This window comes from Ovis canadensis, chromosome 16, assembly GCF_042477335.2.
Source record: "Ovis canadensis isolate MfBH-ARS-UI-01 breed Bighorn chromosome 16, ARS-UI_OviCan_v2, whole genome shotgun sequence".
Taxonomy (NCBI): domain Eukaryota; kingdom Metazoa; phylum Chordata; class Mammalia; order Artiodactyla; family Bovidae; genus Ovis; species Ovis canadensis.
The window spans coordinates 19,825,997-19,847,352 of NC_091260.1; the positions used below are offsets into that span (position 1 = coordinate 19,825,997).

Below are 21,356 nucleotides of genomic sequence, written 5' to 3' on the forward strand. Positions count from 1 at the left end.
TTCCCGCTTAAACTCAGGCCCCTTAGTCCACATGTCCTCCCGGAGGTTCCATACCATAGTCTTGGAGTAAGGTTAGTTGCATCCACATACTCTCCCCATATGCAGGCTTCTCCACCAATGACAAGCTGTTTCTGTTTCGGAGTACCTAGATTACAGTCAGTGGTGTGAGTTAGGTGGTTGCAAGGCTAAGCGCCGAAGAATTGATGCTTTTGAACTATGGTGTTGGAGAAGACTCTTGAGAGTCCCTTGGACTGCAAGGAGATCCAGCCAGTCCATTCTAAAGGAGATCACTGCTGGGTGTTCTCTGGAAAGAATGATGCTAAAGCTGAAACTCCAATACTTTGGCCACCTCATGTAAAGAGTTGACTCACTGGAAAAGACTCTGATGCTGGGAGGGATTAGGGGCAGGAGGAGAAGGGGACGACAGAGGATGAGATGGTTGGATGGCATCACTGACTCGATGGACCTGAGTCTGAGTGAACTCTGGGAGTTGGTGATGGATAGGGAGGCCTGGTGTGCTGCGATTCATGGGGTCACAAAGAGTCGGACACGACTGAGCAACTGAACTGAACTGAACCTGAGGCTCACACACAGAGGTGGCACTGGTTTCTGGTATTAGCCTGGGGCAAGGCTTCTCTCTGGGAGTCAGGAGGACCTTGGGAGAAGTTCACAGCTGCGGCACAAAAAATGGTGGCAAGCTTTATTGCTGCAACTGACCCCGTGGTTCACAGAGCATTTGTTAGCGTGTGTCGACTAATGTAGCAGGCCAGTAGTAAAAAGACCATTTTATTTTGGTTTTCTGCAAACTTATTTGGACACCGGAAGCTCTTCCCCTGGTTGCCTGTGAACAGTGTGCCAAGGAATTCAAGGTGGACTAGTGAGCACCACTCCTGCCTTCAATACCTGTCTTCTGATGTCAAAGAGACTAGGTATCTACAGTAATTACGACTTCTTGATTCTCAGAAAATGCTTTTGGAGAAACAGTTCCTGACAGACCTACAGTTTTGAAACTTTTTAAACACCAGAACACTTTTCCTCAAAGGAAATTGTATATTAAAGTCTAGTGTACAAAACTGGACAAAGCAGAACTGTTCTTAAGGGGTTTGAGAGCCTAGAGCCCCACCACTCAGACATGCCCACCCCCAAGGACGCCTCCTCCCCAGAACCCGGAAGCCACCGAACAGGACGCGATCCCAACTTAGGTGCCTTACATTGCAGAGGAAGCTCAGAGGAGAGACAAGGCTCCTGCAGTCAGGCCTCTTTGAATGCATAGTGACAAGTCTTATCAGTGTAAGGGAATCTTACTTTAGAAGTTCTTTCATTTAGGAAAGAATGTGGTTTCTTTCACAAAGTTTAAAATGATACTGAGTTCAGTCTGTTGGATTATACATAAGGAAAATCAAGGATCAAAGATAAAAGGGAGGATAGTAGGTGGTACCTAGATAAAGATTCCCTGGAGGGAGGGGAGGGTTTGTACAACCTAACATGTCAAGTAATGGTGGTTGCTTCACTTACCCAGAAAGTTAAGAGGCTCCACAGAGTAGTACTCTCTCCAGTCTTGCCCATAATGGATTGTGTCTAAGTACCAAGGAGCAGAAATGATCACAGGGAAGCCAGCTGCTGTAATGTTCCCTAGTTCGTTATCGAAGTTGTCCATTTTCCACACTTGAACTACTGTGCCTGGTATAAGCTATTAAAGTTACAAATGAAATATGTATTATTAGGTCTCCCAGCTACAGCAGATGAAATTAAAAGTCTAAGGCATTGTAGCTAATAACTAAGTCTTTAAGATCCTTGACAAAGCAACATTTTCTTCTTTGCCCTCAATATCTAATGCTATTTGCAATAAGGACTTAGGCATTTCATCAAACCTTAATGTTTAACTTTTTAACTTTTGTCTATATACAGTACCACATAGGTAATGAATTAAATCTTTAGTCCCATTTCTACCACACTATTTTACTTACTTTGAAACTTACAGGATGCCACTAACCCTTCTGGAAAGATAATACAAGTAGCTGGACTTTCAAATTTTCAGTTGCCCCAAAGGAAAATAAAGAATTCTGATTATGTCAGAGAGAAATGCCTTAAAATAAAAAGTGTACTTGACAGTGATACTTAAAACGAAGGTTACCTTAACAGCAATAAAGACTCATTCTTATCTGTTGTTCTGCCCTTCTGAAAAAAGGAACATTTTTCAAAGAACCTCACTTTGTTACTAAGAATGAGATGGAGAGGGAGGAGGGAAGATGGGAGAGATGAGAAGGAGGCAGCACTGAGGGATGAAGTAAATGGAAGAAATCAGATAAATGCCATCGTCACTGGTGTCAGTGTGCGGCTCCTGCCTACCAGCAGCGTAAACAGAAAGGTAAGCTGACCTCCCCCAGCATTACAGGGAAAGCTTAGGGTTCTTCCATCCAAGGTGTTAGAGTATTAAGTCTCATATTATCAGAACCACACACAGTATTAGTAACCTCTCACCTTGCCTTCATCATCATAAACCTCTTGCCAGATTATGGATCTCTTCTTCATGGCTGAAATCATATCCAAAACCCTACCATTGAAAAAAATTACAAAGTTATTTCAGATCACAAACTTAGCAGTGTGTGTAAAGAATGCACATTTTATACCAAAGACTGCAACACTGACAGATGCCTCTCAGTATGTGCGTGTGAAGCCGCTTCGGTGTCCCACTGTCGCGACCCCATGGACTGTAGCCCACCAGGTCCTGTGTCCATGGGATTCTCCAGGCCAGAATACTGGAGTGGGTTGCCATGCCCTCCTCCAGGGGATCTTCCTAACCCAGAAGTTGACCCCATGTCTCGTGTGTCTCCTGCATTGGCAGGCAGGTTCTTTACCACTAGCGCCACCTGAGGAGCCTTTCAGTACGGCACAACTTTGTAGCAGAACAAGCTAAAGTTGGGTGGTGACCCCTGTGGTTCCTTCTTTCTAGCACATGGCTCAGAACATGACACAACTGAAGAAGGGTTCTACAGTCGTTTGCAGAATGAATCAGCTAAGCATGCCCCAAAGATAGGAAGATGTGGCAATTCATAAGGAAGTGTACAAACATCGATCTTGGTTAATCTCATTGAGTACCTTAGAGTAAAGGAAACTAGAAACTATCCTGTGACAGCACCTAAATAACTTCCAGCAGTGCTGACAATCAATTCACAAATTATCTCCTGACATTCAGACAATGAGTGTTATGCAGGATTAAAAAATCAAGAAAAACGAAAATCAGACTGCATCATGCAAAACAGGAATAGCTAAATAGGAAAAGGCTAGAACCTGGGCCTGCTCAATGCAGGGGTTGGCAAACTACCCTGCAGGATGTGTTTGTGTGGCTCATGAGCTGAGAGTTGTGTTTGTATTTGTAAAGTGAAAGCTGTTCAGTCGTGTCCAACTCTTTGCAACAGGCCAGAATGTTAGAGTGGGTAGGCTTTCCCTTCTCCAGGGGATCTTCCTAACCCAGGGATCAAACCCAGGTCTCCTGCATTGCTGGTGGATTCTTTACCAGCTGAGCCCCAAAGGAAGCCCCTTTTTACATTGGTAAAGTGAACTGAAGTCACTCAGTCATATCTGACCCTTTGCGACCCCATGGTAAAGCATGCTTTAAAAAATATTTTAAAAGTATGCAGCTATATGCATGCTTGCTCAGTCATGGCTAACTCTTTGCGACCCCATGGACTGTAGCCCACCATGCTCCTCTGTCCATGGGATTTTCTAGGCAAGAATATTCGAGTAGGTTATCATTGCCTCTTCCAGGGGATCTTCCCAACCCAGGGATCAAACCCGCATCTCATGCACTGCAAGCAGATTCTTCACTGCTGAGCCGTCAGGGAAGCCCACGAAACCATTTGTGCCCCGTGAAGTCGCCAGTAATTACTGTCTGGCTCTTTACAAAATACGCTTCCTACTCTTCACCGTAGGGCAGCACTGTTGAGTAGCTCTATCTTCAGGGAAGGGAATGCTCTATATATGCACTTTCCAGTATGGTAGCACTAGTCTCATCTAGCTGTTGGCTCCTGAACATGTGAAATGTGGCTAATGTGACTGAGGAACTGAATTTTTAACTTTTTCAAGTATACTTTAAATACAAACAGCCACATGTGGCTGTGGCTGCCATACCAGACAGCACAGGTATAGAGAAAAAGCAATGCTGGAGTTGACAAAATGAATCCCAGGAGCTAGACGGTGACGAAGCCTTTGCAGGGTAGCCTGGGTTTTCAGCTGAGTTCACAGAGCAGATAACTTACCACCCTACGTCTCAACAGTCACTGCAAAGGACTGGAGTCACCACGTTATCGATTTAAAGAGAATAGTGGGTACTGCACCCTCCCTTATGATTTTTCATCTATACTTTGTGTAACAAAGATTATAACATGTACACTTTGAAAAGGAATGGAGAGAAAATGAGAAAATTAAATAGTACTAAATAAGAGCTTCAGGTCAATCACTGTCGTGTCCGACTCTTTGCGACCCCATGGACTGCAGCCGACCAGGTTTCCTTGTCCATCACTAACTCCCAGAGTACTCAAACTCACGTCCATCGAGCTGGTGATGTTATCCAACCATCTCACCCTCTATCGCCCCCTTCTCCTCCTGCCCTCAATCTTTCCCAGCATCGGGTCTTTTCAAATGAGTCAGTTCTTCGCATCAGGTGGCCAAAGTATTGGAGTTTCAGCTTCAGCATCAGTCCTTCCAGTGAGTATTCAGGACTGATTTCCTTTAGGATGGACTGGTTGGATCTCCTAAATAAGAGCTTAAACTTTTACAAAAGACACTGATGAAATAAAAACAAGTAGGCTTTCAATAACTTACATCTGCATATAGAAAGATTGTAGTTTCTTAAAATTTCTGTCAAAGCCTTTGTTCATCATGAAATTCAGGACTGCTGGATTGGACTCCCTTAAACAAAAACAGTGATTAAAATTTCATTGAAAGTTCAATATGCCCAATCTGTTTTAAAGCAACAGATAGCCCCAACATCATTTATACAGATGGAAATTAGTATTAAAGTTTGTAAACAGCAAAATAAGCCCAATTATGTCTAAAATAAGCCTAATTATACCTAAAAAATAAGTATAAAATTTAATTATGAGTTATCTTAACTTTCCACTGCAATTAATTTTTTTAGAAGCTGATATCCTGTAAAAATGGCTTTCCCTAAGCTCCCATGTCTTTCTTCCATCTAAGGCTATTTGCACAGAAGACTTTCACTAGAAAAATCTCTCCCACTTAATCATTATCCTCTTCACCAAAGCTATTCTTGTTCTCTATTTAGTGTTTTTTTTAATTCCCATTTTCTTCTGCATCTTAATTCTCCTTCCTACAGGCTTCTGTTAATAGCATGAGTGTGTGAATTCTGTAAACAATTCACCGTCTTAGGAGTTGTGGTCCGAGGTTAACACCTCACAGAGATGTTCCCCCAAGTCTTCCCTTTTTCCAGGGATACTTCTACACCCACTTCAAAGATAACAGGTTTTAGAAAAGCAGAGGAGGGGGGCAGTTAACAGATTTTCATACCAACAATTAAAATCTACTTCATCTCCTCCCAGATGAATGAATTCATCTGGAAACACAGTACTAATTTCTTTGAAAAGTTTAGACAGGAAGCTGTAAGTTGAATTCAATATAGGGTTTATAGGTCCGAAAGTCCCAGATGGCTCGCTTGCGTGATAACATGGAGTCAGGATGTCTTTCTGGCCTGGAAGGAAACACGGAGAATCTTTCCTAAAGCAGACGTTAAGGCACAAAGACAAGGCTTTGCACATGATTATACTACTTTATTTCGTTGAAGACAGTAAAGAGATTTTATACAGAAAAAAGATAAGCGTGTTTACTCAGAGTTGCTTTGGTAATTTCTTCAGATAAGAAAAGGGAGAACTAATTCTGGATACTGCCCCTGTGCCGCTTTGCTTCCGTTTCCATCAGCCTCTCTGAGATTTTACACATTTCAGATACTAGCTCAAATATTAAGGGCTCCCAAATCTTCAGCTTGCCCCAGTCTTTTTTTTCAAGTTTCAATCCATATTTCAAACTCCCTGCTGAACACAATTAGCTTCACTTCAAATATAATCCAGCAGGGCTTCCTCGGTGGGTCAGAGATAAGAGAATCTGCCTGCCAGTGCAGGAGACACAGGTTCGATCCCTGGTCTGGGAAGATCCCACACGCGGAGCAACTAAGCCCATGCGCCACAACTTCCGAGCCCCCCTGCCACAACCAGAGAGCAGCCCCCGCTCGCTGCAACCAGAGGAGAGCCTGCGCGGCACAAGACCCAGCGCGGCCCAAATAAATAAATACAACCTAACAGAAACCAGATTCTCTCCCCCAACTCCTGTAGCTTCCCAGTTGTCACATTCTGGTGAGCCAGTCACCATCCCACCAAGTCTCTCGTCCCTCTCCTGCTGGACTCAGTCAGCCCCCAAGTTTTAGAGATGGGAAGTCTGAGAATGAGATGTTCTAAAACTTGCCCAGGGTCACTCAGTTTATAAATGCGAGAAAATAAAAAGTGAAGGTGACACTCATTTGTGTCAGACTCTTTGCTAGCCATGGACTGTAGACTGCCAGGCTCCTCTGTCCACAGAATTCTCCAGGCAAAAATACTGAGGTGGGTTGCCATGCCCTTCTTCAAGGGATCTTCACCTCCCAGGGATAAAACCTGGGCCTCCTGCATTGCAGGCAGATTCTTTACCATCTCAGCCACCAGGGAAGCCCATAAGTGCCAGAAGCAGGACTCAAATCCCAGGCAGTCTAGCTCCAGAAGCAGTTCTTAAGCACTCAGCAGTGAAGAATCCACCAGCAATGCGGGAGACGCCAGTTTGATTCTTGAGTTGGAAAGATCACCTGGAAACCCTTCTCCAGTACTACCCACTGGAGACAGGCTACCTACTCCAGTATTCATGGGCTTTCCTGGTGGCTCAGAAGGTAAAGAATTCGCCTACAATGCGGGAGACATGGGTTCAACCTGGGGTTGGGAAGATCCCCTGGAGAAGGGCATGGCAATTCTCATGCACTGTCCTGCAGCTAAATGCCTTTCCTGTTACTCCTTCTACCAGAAACATGAATATATTCTTTGATGTCTCAAGAACATTTTAGGTGTTACCTCATTCATGTAACTGTTTAACTCACTTTTCACATTCTACTTGTAATCATTTCTTGTTTCCTTTTATCCCTTGTGTTTATACTTTAGGCAATGGCTAGATACAGTGACCCGCTCACAGCAGACGTATACTAGTTATTGAATTACAACCATCAATAGTGCTACCTTTGTGCAAATCACAAGTAAGAACAATATAAGCAAACACTAAGTCATGAGATGCAGGAGCACACGTGTTCACTTTTAGCAACTCGAAAAACACACTCCTTACCTTTTCCCCAAGATGCCGTATGTCCAGGGCTATCAAATTCTGGCAGGACGCGAATCCCTCGGAATCGGGCATATTCAACCACTGTATGGACATCGTTTGGTGTATAAACATGAGACAAAGAATAGCTTCCCTGCAAAAGTCACATTTATTAAAATTAAAATATATGAGCTGCTTATGGTTCTGTTTGTACTTTGGTATCTGCCAACAGACTTTTCAGGTATCATAAAGTATTAACGTCTTATGTGATGTTGGATGACTCATTTAAATTATCTGTTTACTGTATCTTATCAGTAAGCTCTCACCACACTTTGGGTTAATTCCAGATTTACTGACAGAACTATCTATTGACAGAACCAGCACCTTGTTTTAGCAATGTTTACTATCACGCTATTTCAACCTCATGTGACTGTATGACAGAACAGAAATAAAAGGTTCTACTCCAAAGTGAAAATTCTGAATATAATGCCCTTGTCAGTTTTAGAATCAAAATTCACACATTATTACAAAACATAGCTGTTGGCGTTCAAGATCACTTTAATTACTGCCAGCAGTAAAAATTCCCCTTGAGATGCCGATTTTTTTCTTTTTAATTAAAGATTACCTTTGGTCCTGTTTTATGTTCTTGAAAAATTAGAAGTCAGTATCAGTGGTAAATAAAGGTCCATTAAAAGTGTTAATATGGCACATCTCTCAAGGTATAAATATATAAATATAAATAAATGCTCAGCTCCTTAAAAAGTAGTCTTGTCTTCCCCAATCCCAACATCCAATCTGAATCAAGACCTAATCTAAGTTTATAGTAAATACAGGGGACAAAAGAACATATTGACACTGGAAAGGCAATCAACAAAACACAGATTGTGGAAAACTACAGGACAAATTGAGCTTCGTTTCCTCAATGAAAATAATAAAAGAAAAATAAAAAGACATGGTCAGGGATGGGCACCCACAGATCTAAAGAGAACAGAAATATTAACTGACCACAATGTATGGAGTTTATTTGCATCCCACTGCAAATAAAACAATTGTTTTAAAGAAAAAGGCACTTGGGCATACAGGAATAATGATTGGCTATCTGGATTATTGCTAATTTTTTAGCTGTGATAAGGAGTTATTTTTAAACAGGCCTTTTTACCAATAAGAGATGATGTCTGAGATTACCTTCAAAATAATTGTGGAGGGGATATAGGTGTTGTAGGATTGGCCATTACTTTATTGAAGCTGAGCGATGAGGAAGTGGGAATTCATTAAGTCCTACTTCTGTATATGTTTGGAGCTTTCCATATTAAAAGCAAACAACAACAGGAGTGCTGCCAGGATTTCAATCCAAACCACATCAAAACTTTAAGGAAAGCTTTGGAATTGTGACCAGAGGACTGACTCAGGGTCTTGGCTCTGCCCCTTCATAACTACAGCTCTGCATGAGGCATGCAGCTTCTCTTGCTGCCAGTGGCTAGCGCTGCAGCACAGGGCTCAGTGAGGCAGCAGGGAGGCTGGCGCCCTGCGCCACTGCTCCACAACTCAGTCAACTTGAACACTGCTAACACCATTATTTTCTGCGAAGGAGCCATTATCTCTTAAGATTCCCTACTTCATACAGTTTTTTAGAGAGAAAAGAAGTTGTCATTTACAGAATTCAGAACAATTCTGTTTAAAACTTATACAGTTGGGCTACTTGATAAATATAATTATTTAACTTTATGTTAATCACAAAAGCTTCAGGTCTCCTACATCCATTAAGCTTTTAAATTTGTATTTCTATAGCCCCATAAATGTTTACATTTATGATAACAATTACAAAAGCAGACCAGTTTTGTGGACCTAAAATGCTCAGCAATAGCGTACTAAAAATTTAAAGCCATGAATATCTAACTTTTACACAAGAAACATTTAAGCTTCAAACTTCTACGGAAACCATACCAAAATTTTTTATATACCAACAACAATAACATGAATTACTCACTTTATTGCTTAATTCAGGAAAAGTGATGCTCTGATAAGGGAAAGACTGGTCATCCACTATGTGCCAGTGGAGAACATTAAACTTATTAAAAGCCATGGCATCCTGCAAGCAAACAAGTTGAAAATTTATACACCTTAAAACCACAATGAGATTATCAACTCATACCTGTCACAATGGCTATTACCAAAAAGGACACAAGAAATGTCGGTGGGAATGTGGAGAAAAGGGAGCCCTCATAAACTCTTGGTGGGAATGTACATTGGTACAGACAACAGTTTGGACGTTTCTCGAAAGACTAAAAAGAAAACTTACCGTATGACCCAGCAATTCCACCTCTTGGTATACATACCCCCCAAAACAAAAACACTAATCCAAAAAGATATGTGCACCCCAGCGTTCATAGCCCCATTATTTACAATTGCCAAGATACAGAAGCAACCTACGTGTTCATTAACAGATGAATGGATCAAGATGTAGTGTATATAGTGGATAGACACAATGTAGTGGATAGACACAATGTAGTGGATATACATTTCTCTGTATATAATGGGATTCTACTCTGCAATAAAAAAGAATGAAATTTTGCTATCTACGAGATGGATGGACTTGGAGGACATTATACCAAGTAAAGTCAGTCATACTGAGAAAGATAAAAACTGTGATAGCACTAATATGTGGACTCTAAAACATACAACAAACTAGTGACTATAATAAAAAAAAAAAAGCAGACTCAGAAAGAACAAACCCAGTGGGGGGAGGAAAAGGAAAAATAATTACATGTCACAGATATACATTCCAATTTATTAATACTTATCTATATCCAGGATTGTTTCCAAATATGTCTGTTTCCTTTTAAAATTTCCTTTTCAACAAGGGAAGGATGTGAGGAAGTATAAATTTCTTTTCACTTTTCAAAAAGCCTATACACAATGCATATCATAAATTAAAACTTTAACTTTCCCCTTTTGGAAGAGAGCTAGCTCATAAATTCCCAGTAGCTCTTGGCTACCACTACTGTGGTGTTCGGGAATAGAGCAGAGGAAAAATGGGATTTACAATTCCCACAATTCTGAGATTTTAGTGCCAACTCTTTCTTACAAATCAAAGAAATTCAGTACACACACAGCACAAATCCAAGTAACATTCTCAGAAATTTGGGGGACACTGACACTGATTTTATGTACACTCTGGAGGAATAAACAATATACTATGTATGTAAAATATAAAAGATGATATGAAGAAAATGGAAAATAAGTGGAGAGACTTTCCCTATCAGAGAATCAGAACATATAGCCTCCCTCCTCAAGATGTGGCAAGAAGGTGGAGCAGGAAGACCCTCTTACTCACCTTCTGCCATAAACAGCAAAATTACAACTATTAAGAGCAATTACTGATGAGAAGGACCTGAAGGCTAGCAGAAATGATGTCTTCAGAACTCAAGATATAAAGATGGAAACACAAGGAGACAAGTAGGTGGGTCAAGACCCACAGTCCTGGGTAGATGACCCACAAATGGGAGGCTATCACAGTTGCAGAGGTTCTCCCCAAAGGGGTGAGGAATCCGAGCCCATATCAGGCTCTGCAGACCAGGGGGTCCAACCCTGGGACAGTTAGCCCCCCAAAACATCTAGCATTGAAGGCCAGCAGGACTTGAATACGGGAGAGCTGAAGAGCTACAAGAGACAGACTGTGCTTTTCAAATTTCACAGACTCTAGTCCCAAGGCAGAGGCAGTAATTTTTAAGAAGCCAGGGTCAGAACCACTTGCCGATGTTAGCCTCCCAGAGAGGCAGGAGACCACCGGGAATCCCCTTGGGAACAAAAGCACTAGAGGGACCCATCTGGGGAGCTTGCTGACACTGGTGATGTCAAGTGCTATCTTGGAGTCCTCACTCTAGACTGTCAGCACCAGAGACTCAACTGCCCATCAACAGGCCAGCGCCAGGCCCAGAAGCGAGTCCCACAGGCAGCGGCCCCAGGGCCCAGCTCCGCCCACCCATGGAGTAGCAGCCCCCATAGGAGAAAGGGCCTGTTATATAGGAACCTTATGGTAACTACAAACCAAAAACCTATTAATAGGTACACACACAAAGAAAGCAATCCAGACATAACACTAAAGATAGCCATCACATGGCAAGGGAAGAGAGCAAAAGAAGATAAAAGGAACAAAAGAGAACTACGGAAACAACCCAAAACAATTAACAAAATGACAGTACGTATATGTCCATCAATGATAACTTTAAATGTAAACAGAGCAAGTTCTCCAATCAGAATAGAGTAGACTCAGCCATAAAAAAATTGAAATCTTGCCATTGTGACAACATGGGTAACTCTAGAGGATATTATGTTAAACACATCAGAGATACATCAGAGAAAGACAAATACCAAGGATCTCGCTCATCTGTGAAGCCTAAAAAGCAAAATGAAACAAAAACGGACTCAAATACAGAGAATGGTTGCCAGGAGGGTAAGGGGGTGGGTGAAAATAGGTGAAGAGGATTATGAGGAACGAACCTCCAGCTACACAGTAAATAAGCCCTGGGAATGTAATAATATTGTAGTAACTATATGGGCATAGATGGATACCAGACTTATCCTGGTGGTCATTTCATAAGGTATGCCAGTGTCAAACCATGATTTAGTATACCTGGAAGTAACAGAATATTGTATGTCAACTATATTCAATAGAAAAGAATCATAAGTTAATTCATTCTTCAAGTCTAAAATGAGATAAATGGAACATAAAAATTTGTCAGTCTTTGGTAAATGAGATTATGGGATCACTATTTTATGTATATCTATGTTCAAACTTTTTTTTTTTAATGCTAAGCCTGTATTTCTTTCATTAAAAATTATAATTATGTCTTTTGAAGAAAAAAATCAAGGTTTTAATGGAAATGTAAAAAAAACTTTTTTATAGCATGCTATGTTCATAAATGATTTGGTGAAGGTACAGGAAAACTTCCTGATCCCCATAAACTGACAGTGATGGGAGAGATGAACCAATAGAAAGTCAGCAAGAGAAGAGTTACGTCAACTTTGCTTCCCAGCTCCCCCCACCTGAGGTTCCATATTTCTTTGGAACATTTTCTTAGTTACAAAGCTGCTCTCAGATTCCTTTCTAGACCACTTGAAAAACGTAAGTGGAAGTCACAAAATTAATGGTCAGTAACTGGAAAAGGATATAGCAACCCGCTGCAGTATTCCTGCTTGGGAAATCCCATGGACGGAGGAGCCTGGTGGGCTACAGTCCATGGGGTCACAAGAGTCAGACGGAGTAACTCAACAGCAACAGCAGCAACTAGAGGTAATGTATTCCTCATGAAAAATCTCGACCCATGATTATTTGACAATTGAGATTTACATAGAGGGCCAATAGGCAGCATTAAAACTGAGTGTTTTTCTTAACAATGCTGACTGAATACTGGGTTAGCCTCTCTCCCACCTCAATGAAAACAAGAGGGTGATTCCCTAGGGGGGCCCCCACTTCTCTGCAGAGGAAATATATTAGTATATGGAAAATGAATCCCTTGTTCCAACCAGCACAACAGCATAATGACCAACATAAAGTAACAACATAAAAGAACACTTCTTCAGAACAGACAATGGATTAACATAATTACCTACCAGAGTTTTCAAAATAGTCTTAACGGGCAGAAAGTGCCTAGATGTATCGATTAAAATTCCTCTATGAGGAAACCTGGGAGAATCTACAATGTTGGATTCATTGGCAGTGAACTAAAAGACAAAAGAAAACTTTTATTTATTTTTAGAATTTTCTCCAGTTCAATGATGATTATAGCTGTCTATGCAAGTATGGGATAAGAAATTAATTTAAAACCAAACAAAGTATAAAAATTATATTTACCATCTAAGAGACACACTTGGGGAGAAGAAACATTCAAGAAACAATAAATAGCTAAAAGTTTACATTTTTCCTATAGAATGTTTTATTATGTCTACCCAATAATGTTAGTAACATACAATAATCATACTTACAGCCCCATGAGAATCTTGATAAATCAACTGGCTAAAGGTCTCTAAACCTGAGGAAAATAAAATTTATAATTTATTACATTAATTTATAAAGGAGACAATACAAGATATATTATCCAAACATAGAACCATAACCAGAAAAGGTAAATAAAATTAAGTATGCTATACTCTGTCACATTCTCTAAAATCAAAGCTCAATTAAATCCCCGTTGCTATTAAAAAAAAAGCTTTACTTTATTGTACCCATACCCGTGTTTGTGTTTGAATGATAAACACACAAATAGTGATTTAAGAAAATAAAATTACCTTAATAAATTTAATAGCATTATAAGAGTTTTTATAATAAAATATTATAGGCACTTTAGCAGGTACTGAGAAAGTAAATTCCCAGGCAGGTTGATAAGAGGTCCAAAGGGCCCCGAGCAGAGAGGGGCAAGGGGTTCTTGAGGAGGAAAGGACAAACTTTTTTTTTTCTCTACATTCCTTAGTTTTAGGCACATAAAAAGTTTTTTTTTTTTTTTTCTTTAAGCCTGGAACTAATGATTACACAAGAAATAACTCAGTTTAAACTCCTTCCTGAAAACTTCCTGACTAATTCTGGTCTGGTAGGATCTTTCTGTTGTTAAGTTCTAATCCAGTTATCCTAAAATGTAAATTGTGGGAGTGGGTCTGGAAAAATTTTTACAACCTTGAGACATTCTTTGATTTATTGTTAATAACTAATTTAAAAAGTATATAACTCCTTTGCTAACAGTAGGGAGGGGGGCACTCTCCACGCCCCTTCTGATGTCTGTGTCAGAAGCTTTCTCTGTCCCATTTTCATTTTAATAAAACTCCTCTACACAAAAGCTCTTGAGTGATCAAGCCTGGTCCCTGATCCCAAAGTTAAATCTTTGGAGATCAGGAATCCAACACCTTTCACCATAAGCTATCAGTACCTAAACTTAACAGAGGGCTAAGAGGCTCAGAAAAAAAAACATGAAACCATAAAGGCCCAACTTAAACAGTGTTTTATTTATACCTGCAGAGACTTTTTTTATTCATGTGCACTGTTCCCTGTCAGTTCAGTTCAGTCACTCAGTCGTGTCCAACTCTTTGCAACCCCATGAACCACAGCACTCCAGACCTCCATGTCCATCACCAACTCCCAGAGTCCACCCAAACCCATGTCCATTGAGTCAGTGATGCCATCTAACCATCTCATCTTCTGTCATCCCTTTCTCCTCCTGCCCTCACTCTTTCCCAGCATAAGGGTCTTTTCCAATGAGTCAACTCTTTGCATCAGGTGGCCAAAGTATTGGAGTTTCAGCTTTAGCATCATTCCTTCCAATGAACATCCAGGACTGATCTCCTTTAGGATAGACTGGTTGGATCTCCTTGCAGCCCAAGGGACTCTCAAGAGTCTTCTCCAACACCACAGTTCAAAAGCATCAATTCTTCAGTGCTCAGCTTTCTTTATAGTCCTACTCTCACATCCATACATGACTACTGGAAAACCCATAGCCTTGACTAGACGGACCTTTGCTGGCAAAGTAATGTCTCTGCTTTTTAATATGCTGTTTATGTTGGTCATAACTTTCCCTCCAAGGAGTAAGCATCATTTAATTTCATGGCTGCAGTCACCATCTGCAGTGATTTTGAAGCCCAGAAAAATAAAGTCAGCCTATATTATAAGCCACTTCCTCTATCTAGCCTTGACTTTACCAAAATTCATGATTCTACCTGACAACTATATTGCCAAGGAAAATTTTAACCTAAGAATACAGGTATACCTCACTTTATCATAATTCAGTCTCTTGCATTTCACAGATACTGTTTTTACAAATCAAAAGTTTGTGGCAACCCTGCTATTGTTAGATGATGATCACTGTTTTTCACCGATAAAGTATTTTTTAAATGGAGGAGGAAACGCAACCAACTCCAGTATTATTGCCGGGGAAATCCCATGGACAGAGGGGCCTCGTAGGCTACAGTCCATGGGGTCACAAAGTCGCACACGACTTACTGACTAAACAATGACAACAATTTTTAAATTAAGGTATGTACTTATTTTTAAGACATAATGCTAGTGCACTACTGTTGCACTCTACTATTAAAAAACTACAGAATAGTGTAAGCATAACTTTTATATGCCCTGGGAAACCAAAATATCTGTGTGACTCCCTTTATTGAGATAGTCAGTTTACTGCAGCACTCTAGAACCAAACCCACTGTATCTCCAAGGCTTCCCTGTGGTTCAAACTCAAATAACAGAGAAGATGTGACAACATACTACAAAACCACAAAAGATTATAAGAGACTGCTATGACCAATTATATGCCAACAAATTTGACAACTTAGAAGAAATGAATAAACTCCCAGAAAGAACACCTACCAAGATTGAATTACGAAGAAACAGAATCAGAGACTCATTACTAGCAAGGAGATGGTAACAATAATAAAACATGTCCAACAAACAAAGGCCAGGACCAGAAGGCTTCACTAGTGAACTCTGCTGCTGCTGCTACTACTGCTAAGTCGCTTCAGTCATGTCCGACTCTGCGACCCCATAGACGGCAGCCCACCAGGCTCCCTCGTCCCTGGGATTCTCCAGGCAAGAATACTGGAGTGGGGTGCCATTTCCTTCTCCAACGCATGAGAGTGAAAAGTCAAAGTGAAATCGCTCAGTCGTGTCCAACTCTGTGCAACCCCATGGACTGCAGCCTACCAGGCTCCTCCATCCAAGGGATTCTCCAGGCAAGAGTACTGGAGTGGGGTGCCATTGCCTTCTCCAAATGAACTCTACTAAACAATAAAAATGAATTAATTTCTAGGAGATGATGCCAAAAGCAAAAGAAATAAAAGCAAAAATAAATGGGACAACACCAAAGTAAAAAGCAGCTGCACAGCAAAGGAAACCATCAACAAAATGAAAAGACAATCTACCAAAGGGGAGAAGATACTTGCAAATTATGTATCTATAGGGGTTAATATATAAAGAACTCAACTCAATAGCAAAAAACAAACAGTCCAATTAAAAAATGGGTATAAGATTGTGAACAAGTATTTTTTTCAAGGAAGACACATAAATAGCCAACAGGTAAATGAGAAGGTACTCAGCATCACTAACCATCAGGGAAAGGCAAACCAAAACCACAGGGACCTATCACCTCAGGCTTGTTAGAATGGCCATGATCAAAAAACAAAAAAAGAACAAGTGTTGGCGAGGATATGCAGTGAAAGGATCCCTTATGTACTGTTCATGGGAATATAAATGGGTGAAGCCACTATATAGCTACCACATGATCCAGCAATTCCACGTCTGGGTATTTATCCAAAGAAAACAAAAACACTAAGTCTCTCCACCTCAAATATATGTACCTCTGTGTTCACTGCAGCATTAACTGCAATAGCCAAGAAATGGAAACAACCTATCCGTCAAAGGATGAATGGATAAAGATGCGGTGTGCATATGTATAGAGTGGAATACTATTCAGCCACAGAAAGAAGGAAATCTTGCTATTTGTGACAACATGGGTGGAACTTAAGGCCATTATGCTAAATGAAATAAGACAGACAAAGACAAACACTACATGATCTCCATTAGATGTGGAATCTGGAAAACCAAAAACCAAGCTCATAAACACAAAAAATAGATGGGTAGTGAGTAGAGGCAGGGGTAGGGGGTGGGCAAAATGGGTGAAGGGGATCAAAAAGTACAATCTTTCGTATATACGTAAGTCCTAGAGACGTGAGGCACAGCATAGTGACTGTAATTAATAAATATTGTGCTACCTATTTGCAAGTTGCTAAAAAGAGGAAATCTCAGAAGTTCTCATCATAAAAAAACAATTATTTTCTAACTATGTGTGGTGACAGATGCTAACTAAACTTACTGTGGTCATCATTTGCATTATATACAAATATCAAATCATCATGTTGTAAGACTGAAACTAATATAATTTTATGTCAATTATACCTCAAAAAAATTAGGGAAGAATAAAATGTTCAAAGTTGCTTTCGCTATGCCTCCCTCTTACCCCAAAATACAGAATAACTTTGGAATTTTCTCTTAAGTGGCAGTACCCTCAAATATCATTTATTTTTTTTTTTTTTCTGGGTAATTATAGAGACAAGATTTATTTATACCATAAATATTTCAACAAATTCCACTTTCTACGATGAGTTCAATCTTCACAAAAGTAGGATGAACAGCACCTGTTTCCACTAGGATCCATAGAGCGTGAAAATCTTAATGATGACCACCAGAAAGGTCAGCACGGTTGATATCACAGATTTTTCAGTGTTCCAATACAAGTTCTACCCAAATCCATAAAGAAAGACATACGCATAGGAAACTACAAATTGAAAGCAAGTCTATTGAGATAAATATTGGACATCAATTGTATGAATCTTTAAGGCATAACTGCAGACATTCTTCAGACATTCTTCAAATTCATAGAATGACAACAAAGTATGGCTACGTACAATCCATTCGGTTTTATGAACCACTCATGAATAACCTCACAAGCCATTTGAAACCAGATGACAATTTCAAATAGCTTTGATCTACAAACAAGGCTGTAAGACAGAAAGTTAAAATCGAAATACATGAAGTAAATCCTCAATAGATATGAAAACATCCCATGGTAGTGAAGTCAATTAGCATTAGTTATTAGGGCTTTCATGCACAGACTCATCTCTGATCGATGTGATCCCAATTCATATTTGGCAAAAAATACGAAAGCTGATCTTAACAGTCATATTATTTTTCTTTGTACCCCTAAAAAGAAAAATGAACATGAAAAACTAAATTAAGCTTGGAGGCTCACATTTCCCAATCGGTATACAAAGCAACAGCATGTCAAACTTTCTAATTCACATATGCATTTAAATGAAATTGGATGAAATACCCCTAAATAAACACATACTTCTATGCCCAATGTTTCACAAGGCAGAAAACGCTCAATGAATGAAACTGAGAGGGTAACAGCCAGGAAGGCCAGGGGTCTCCAAAGGGAGGAAATGGGGTGCAAGTGTCAGACAGTTGTTATCTGTCACTTCCGAGGCAGGAGGAAACAAGCTGTTATCTTTTTTCCCCTTCTTGATACAAATTTAAACAGAGATTTTCTCTTACAATTCTGTGTTGCTATAATGACACCTGGTTCCGCCTGAACTTCACTTTTCTCATACTTTGAGCTGACCAAGGCATTTTTCTCATGGAAAGGTTTGCCTTAAGCTATGTGAATGTACTATGTATTTACCCTAGACTCTATCTTCAAGTAGGTTCTGCCTAAAGGCTCAGAACTGACTTGACAAACCAATATGCTTTACTCATACATGGCTCTCCTGATCTACGTGAATGAAGCTATCCATTTGCTCATATCAATCGTTTTATGGCCCAGGATGACTCACCTGGTGCCACGGTCATCTCCATATATCTTGTGGGTGAGGGGTCTGCTGCCATTCCTTTCTCTAATGAGTAGACTGCTAGTAGCTAGATAACATCCAGCCAAAGATGAGTAGGGGGGCACTCTTTCTGCCCCCTTCTGATGTCTATGTCAGAAGCTTTCTCTCTTTTATACTTTAATAAAACGTTGGGACACAAAAGCTCTGACTGATCAAGCCTCATCACTGGCCCCGGGTTGAATTCTTCCTCTAAGGAGCCCAAGAATTCAAACATCTTTCATGGTTAGACAACAACCTTTCCAAACAATGGTCTTTTCAAAAAAAAAAATGATGATAAGTGATGAGTATGCATATGTCTACGAATGAAATGGGACCTATATGTCAAACCACATAAAAATATATCTTCCCTCAACATACATATAACACAACCAGGCCTTCACATGCATCGATTCTCCAACTATCAAGTCATACAAATATGGATGTAAAATATCACAATACATTCCAAAGTTTAAAAGTGATGGTTTGAAATCAGGATCTAGTATATATATATATATATACATATATATGTATATATGTATATATGTATATATATATATGCCCATGTTCACTGAAGTTTTCATGATAACCAAGTATTCATAACAAACAAGATGTAGAAACAAAAGAATTGTATGTTGACAGCTGATGATAAGTAAAAAAAAAAATAATAAATTGTGGCATACATATACAATTAAATTTTATCTTTAAAACTTTAAAAAAAATAAATAAATAAATAAAAGTGATGGATATTGACTTTTGCCCGCTGGTGCTTCTTTTTATGTCATCTCCATTATATTAGCTATGACAACGAATCATGTGCTGTGCGAAGTCACTTACATTGTGTCCAACTCCTTGGGATCATATGGACTAGGCCCCACCAGGCTCCTCTCTCCATGAGATTCTCTAGGCAAAGATACTGGAGGGGGTTGCCATGCTCTCCCTCAGGAGATCTTCCTGCCCCAGGGATGGAATCCATACCTCCCATGTCTCCTGCATGGGTATGTTCTGCATGTTCTTTACCACTAGAACCACCTGGGAAGCCCCAAGACACATGAACATCAGTGGATTTGGGGATCCACGGGGCATATACAGAACCATTCCTCCAACAAAACTGAAGAATGACTTTAAAATCTCAAACAAAACATGAGTATATGTGTTCACAAACTTCATGGAGCAAGGGTTTCTTCGATCTGAAAACTGGCATCGATGAAGGACTGTGTGAAGAATACTTCAAAGTCTATTTGGCAAACACAGCCTACGTTGGCTATATTTAGTCCTCAGTTGAATGGAATGTCATGAGTACTGGTCATTTCAAATAAGTAGCCTATGACGCTGTTTACACTTATTGGGAAGCGTGGTATACCACATTCACACATTTCAGTAGCATTGGTGCAAAAACGATACATTTCTCAGGGGAAGCTTCTACATGGACTCCTGGGATCAGAGCTCTAACTCATACACACATACTTTTCCTTTTAAAATGATCCTGCATGATAAGCAAACAAAACACTGGATGAACACCTAGACGGTGAGCTCTGTACTAAATGATTTTAAAGCCAGTAGATGGAATGAGCTGATGAGGAAGACTACAAACGAGTCATCTTCTTCAACTTGGTCAAACTGCTCATAGTCATACAAGTGAATGAAAAGTTGAGCCTGTTGTCATTAAATCCAGATGAAGTTCAAGGGAAGCTGCGATGCTCACTGCCCGTGAAGGAGTCCACGTGGAATGAAGAAGTAGTGTGGGAAGTCTATTAGTAACCACCATGTCTTGGGTCCTCTGGATGACCTACAGAATTCTGGAGAGGTCAGGAGATGGGAGGCTCCAGTTCAGAGGTCCTACCAACCTCCCAGGATCCACTTCGCTGGAATCCATCTCAGCTGAGTGATGCGTGTGCCCCCAAGAAGGATCCCAATTCAGAATGCCGATGCAGGGAACACGGGTTCAATTCCTGTGTAGGAGATTCCACACGCCCAGGGGCAACGAAGCCCTTGAACAGCTCTTGAAGTTTGCATGCTCCAGAGCCCAAGTTCTGTGGCCCACAGCCCTGCGCTCTGCTCGCTGGATGCCAATCGACGGGGACCCAGGAGCCCACGAAACGAGCATTCCCAGCTGCAATGGCGAGCCCTGAGAGCCCTCTCAAATATCATTTATGACACATTTGTTACTTTCAAAGTCTGACAGTAAGTGGAAAATAAGGACTTCTGGACTAGATTCACCAAATGCTCCCAAAACCTCTTATGCAGATCAGGACAGAGATCAATAAAGCTGATTTCCCTAACACGCCCCAGACAAGACAGGCAGACCAGACTGGTAAAAGTTTAACATCACATCCCATTAAATGTAAATAATCTAGAAGATAATATCTGTAGTTACATTTGCGGTAAGTCTCTATAGCTATTTTCACGTCACTATTTGAATAAGATCACAGTCATACCATTATTACTATGATGTAAAACACAGCATTAACAGTCGTTACTTTATTCTAAATAACACTCAACCTGAGCAAATCCAAAGCCTTCTCTCCTTTTAATTACTGTAACTTTGGCTGCCTAGCTTACATTAAAGAAAATCATTCTTCTCCTCTTTCAAAGCTATA

General features: G+C 40.3%; 1 protein-coding gene across 2 annotated transcripts in view; it reads right to left on the minus strand.

Annotated features, from left to right (window-relative positions):
• LOC138421528 (beta-hexosaminidase subunit beta-like) overlaps nt 1-21,356 on the minus strand; it is a 35,826-nt gene that overhangs the window by 665 nt on the left and 13,805 nt on the right. The window contains exons 4-12 of one of the 2 annotated variants that reach the window (XM_069555730.1): nt 13,336-13,382; nt 12,964-13,074; nt 9,338-9,439; nt 7,375-7,504; nt 5,530-5,710; nt 4,825-4,911; nt 2,482-2,554; nt 1,516-1,690; nt 55-145 (exon numbers count right to left, since the gene is read on the minus strand). In XM_069555730.1, the coding sequence (XP_069411831.1) occupies nt 55-145; nt 1,516-1,690; nt 2,482-2,554; nt 4,825-4,911; nt 5,530-5,710; nt 7,375-7,504; nt 9,338-9,439; nt 12,964-13,074; nt 13,336-13,382 (997 nt within the window). The remainder of the gene's footprint in view (nt 1-54; nt 146-1,515; nt 1,691-2,481; nt 2,555-4,824; nt 4,912-5,529; nt 5,711-7,374; nt 7,505-9,337; nt 9,440-12,963; nt 13,075-13,335; nt 13,383-21,356) is intronic. The other variant, XM_069555732.1, reaches the window with a different exon arrangement.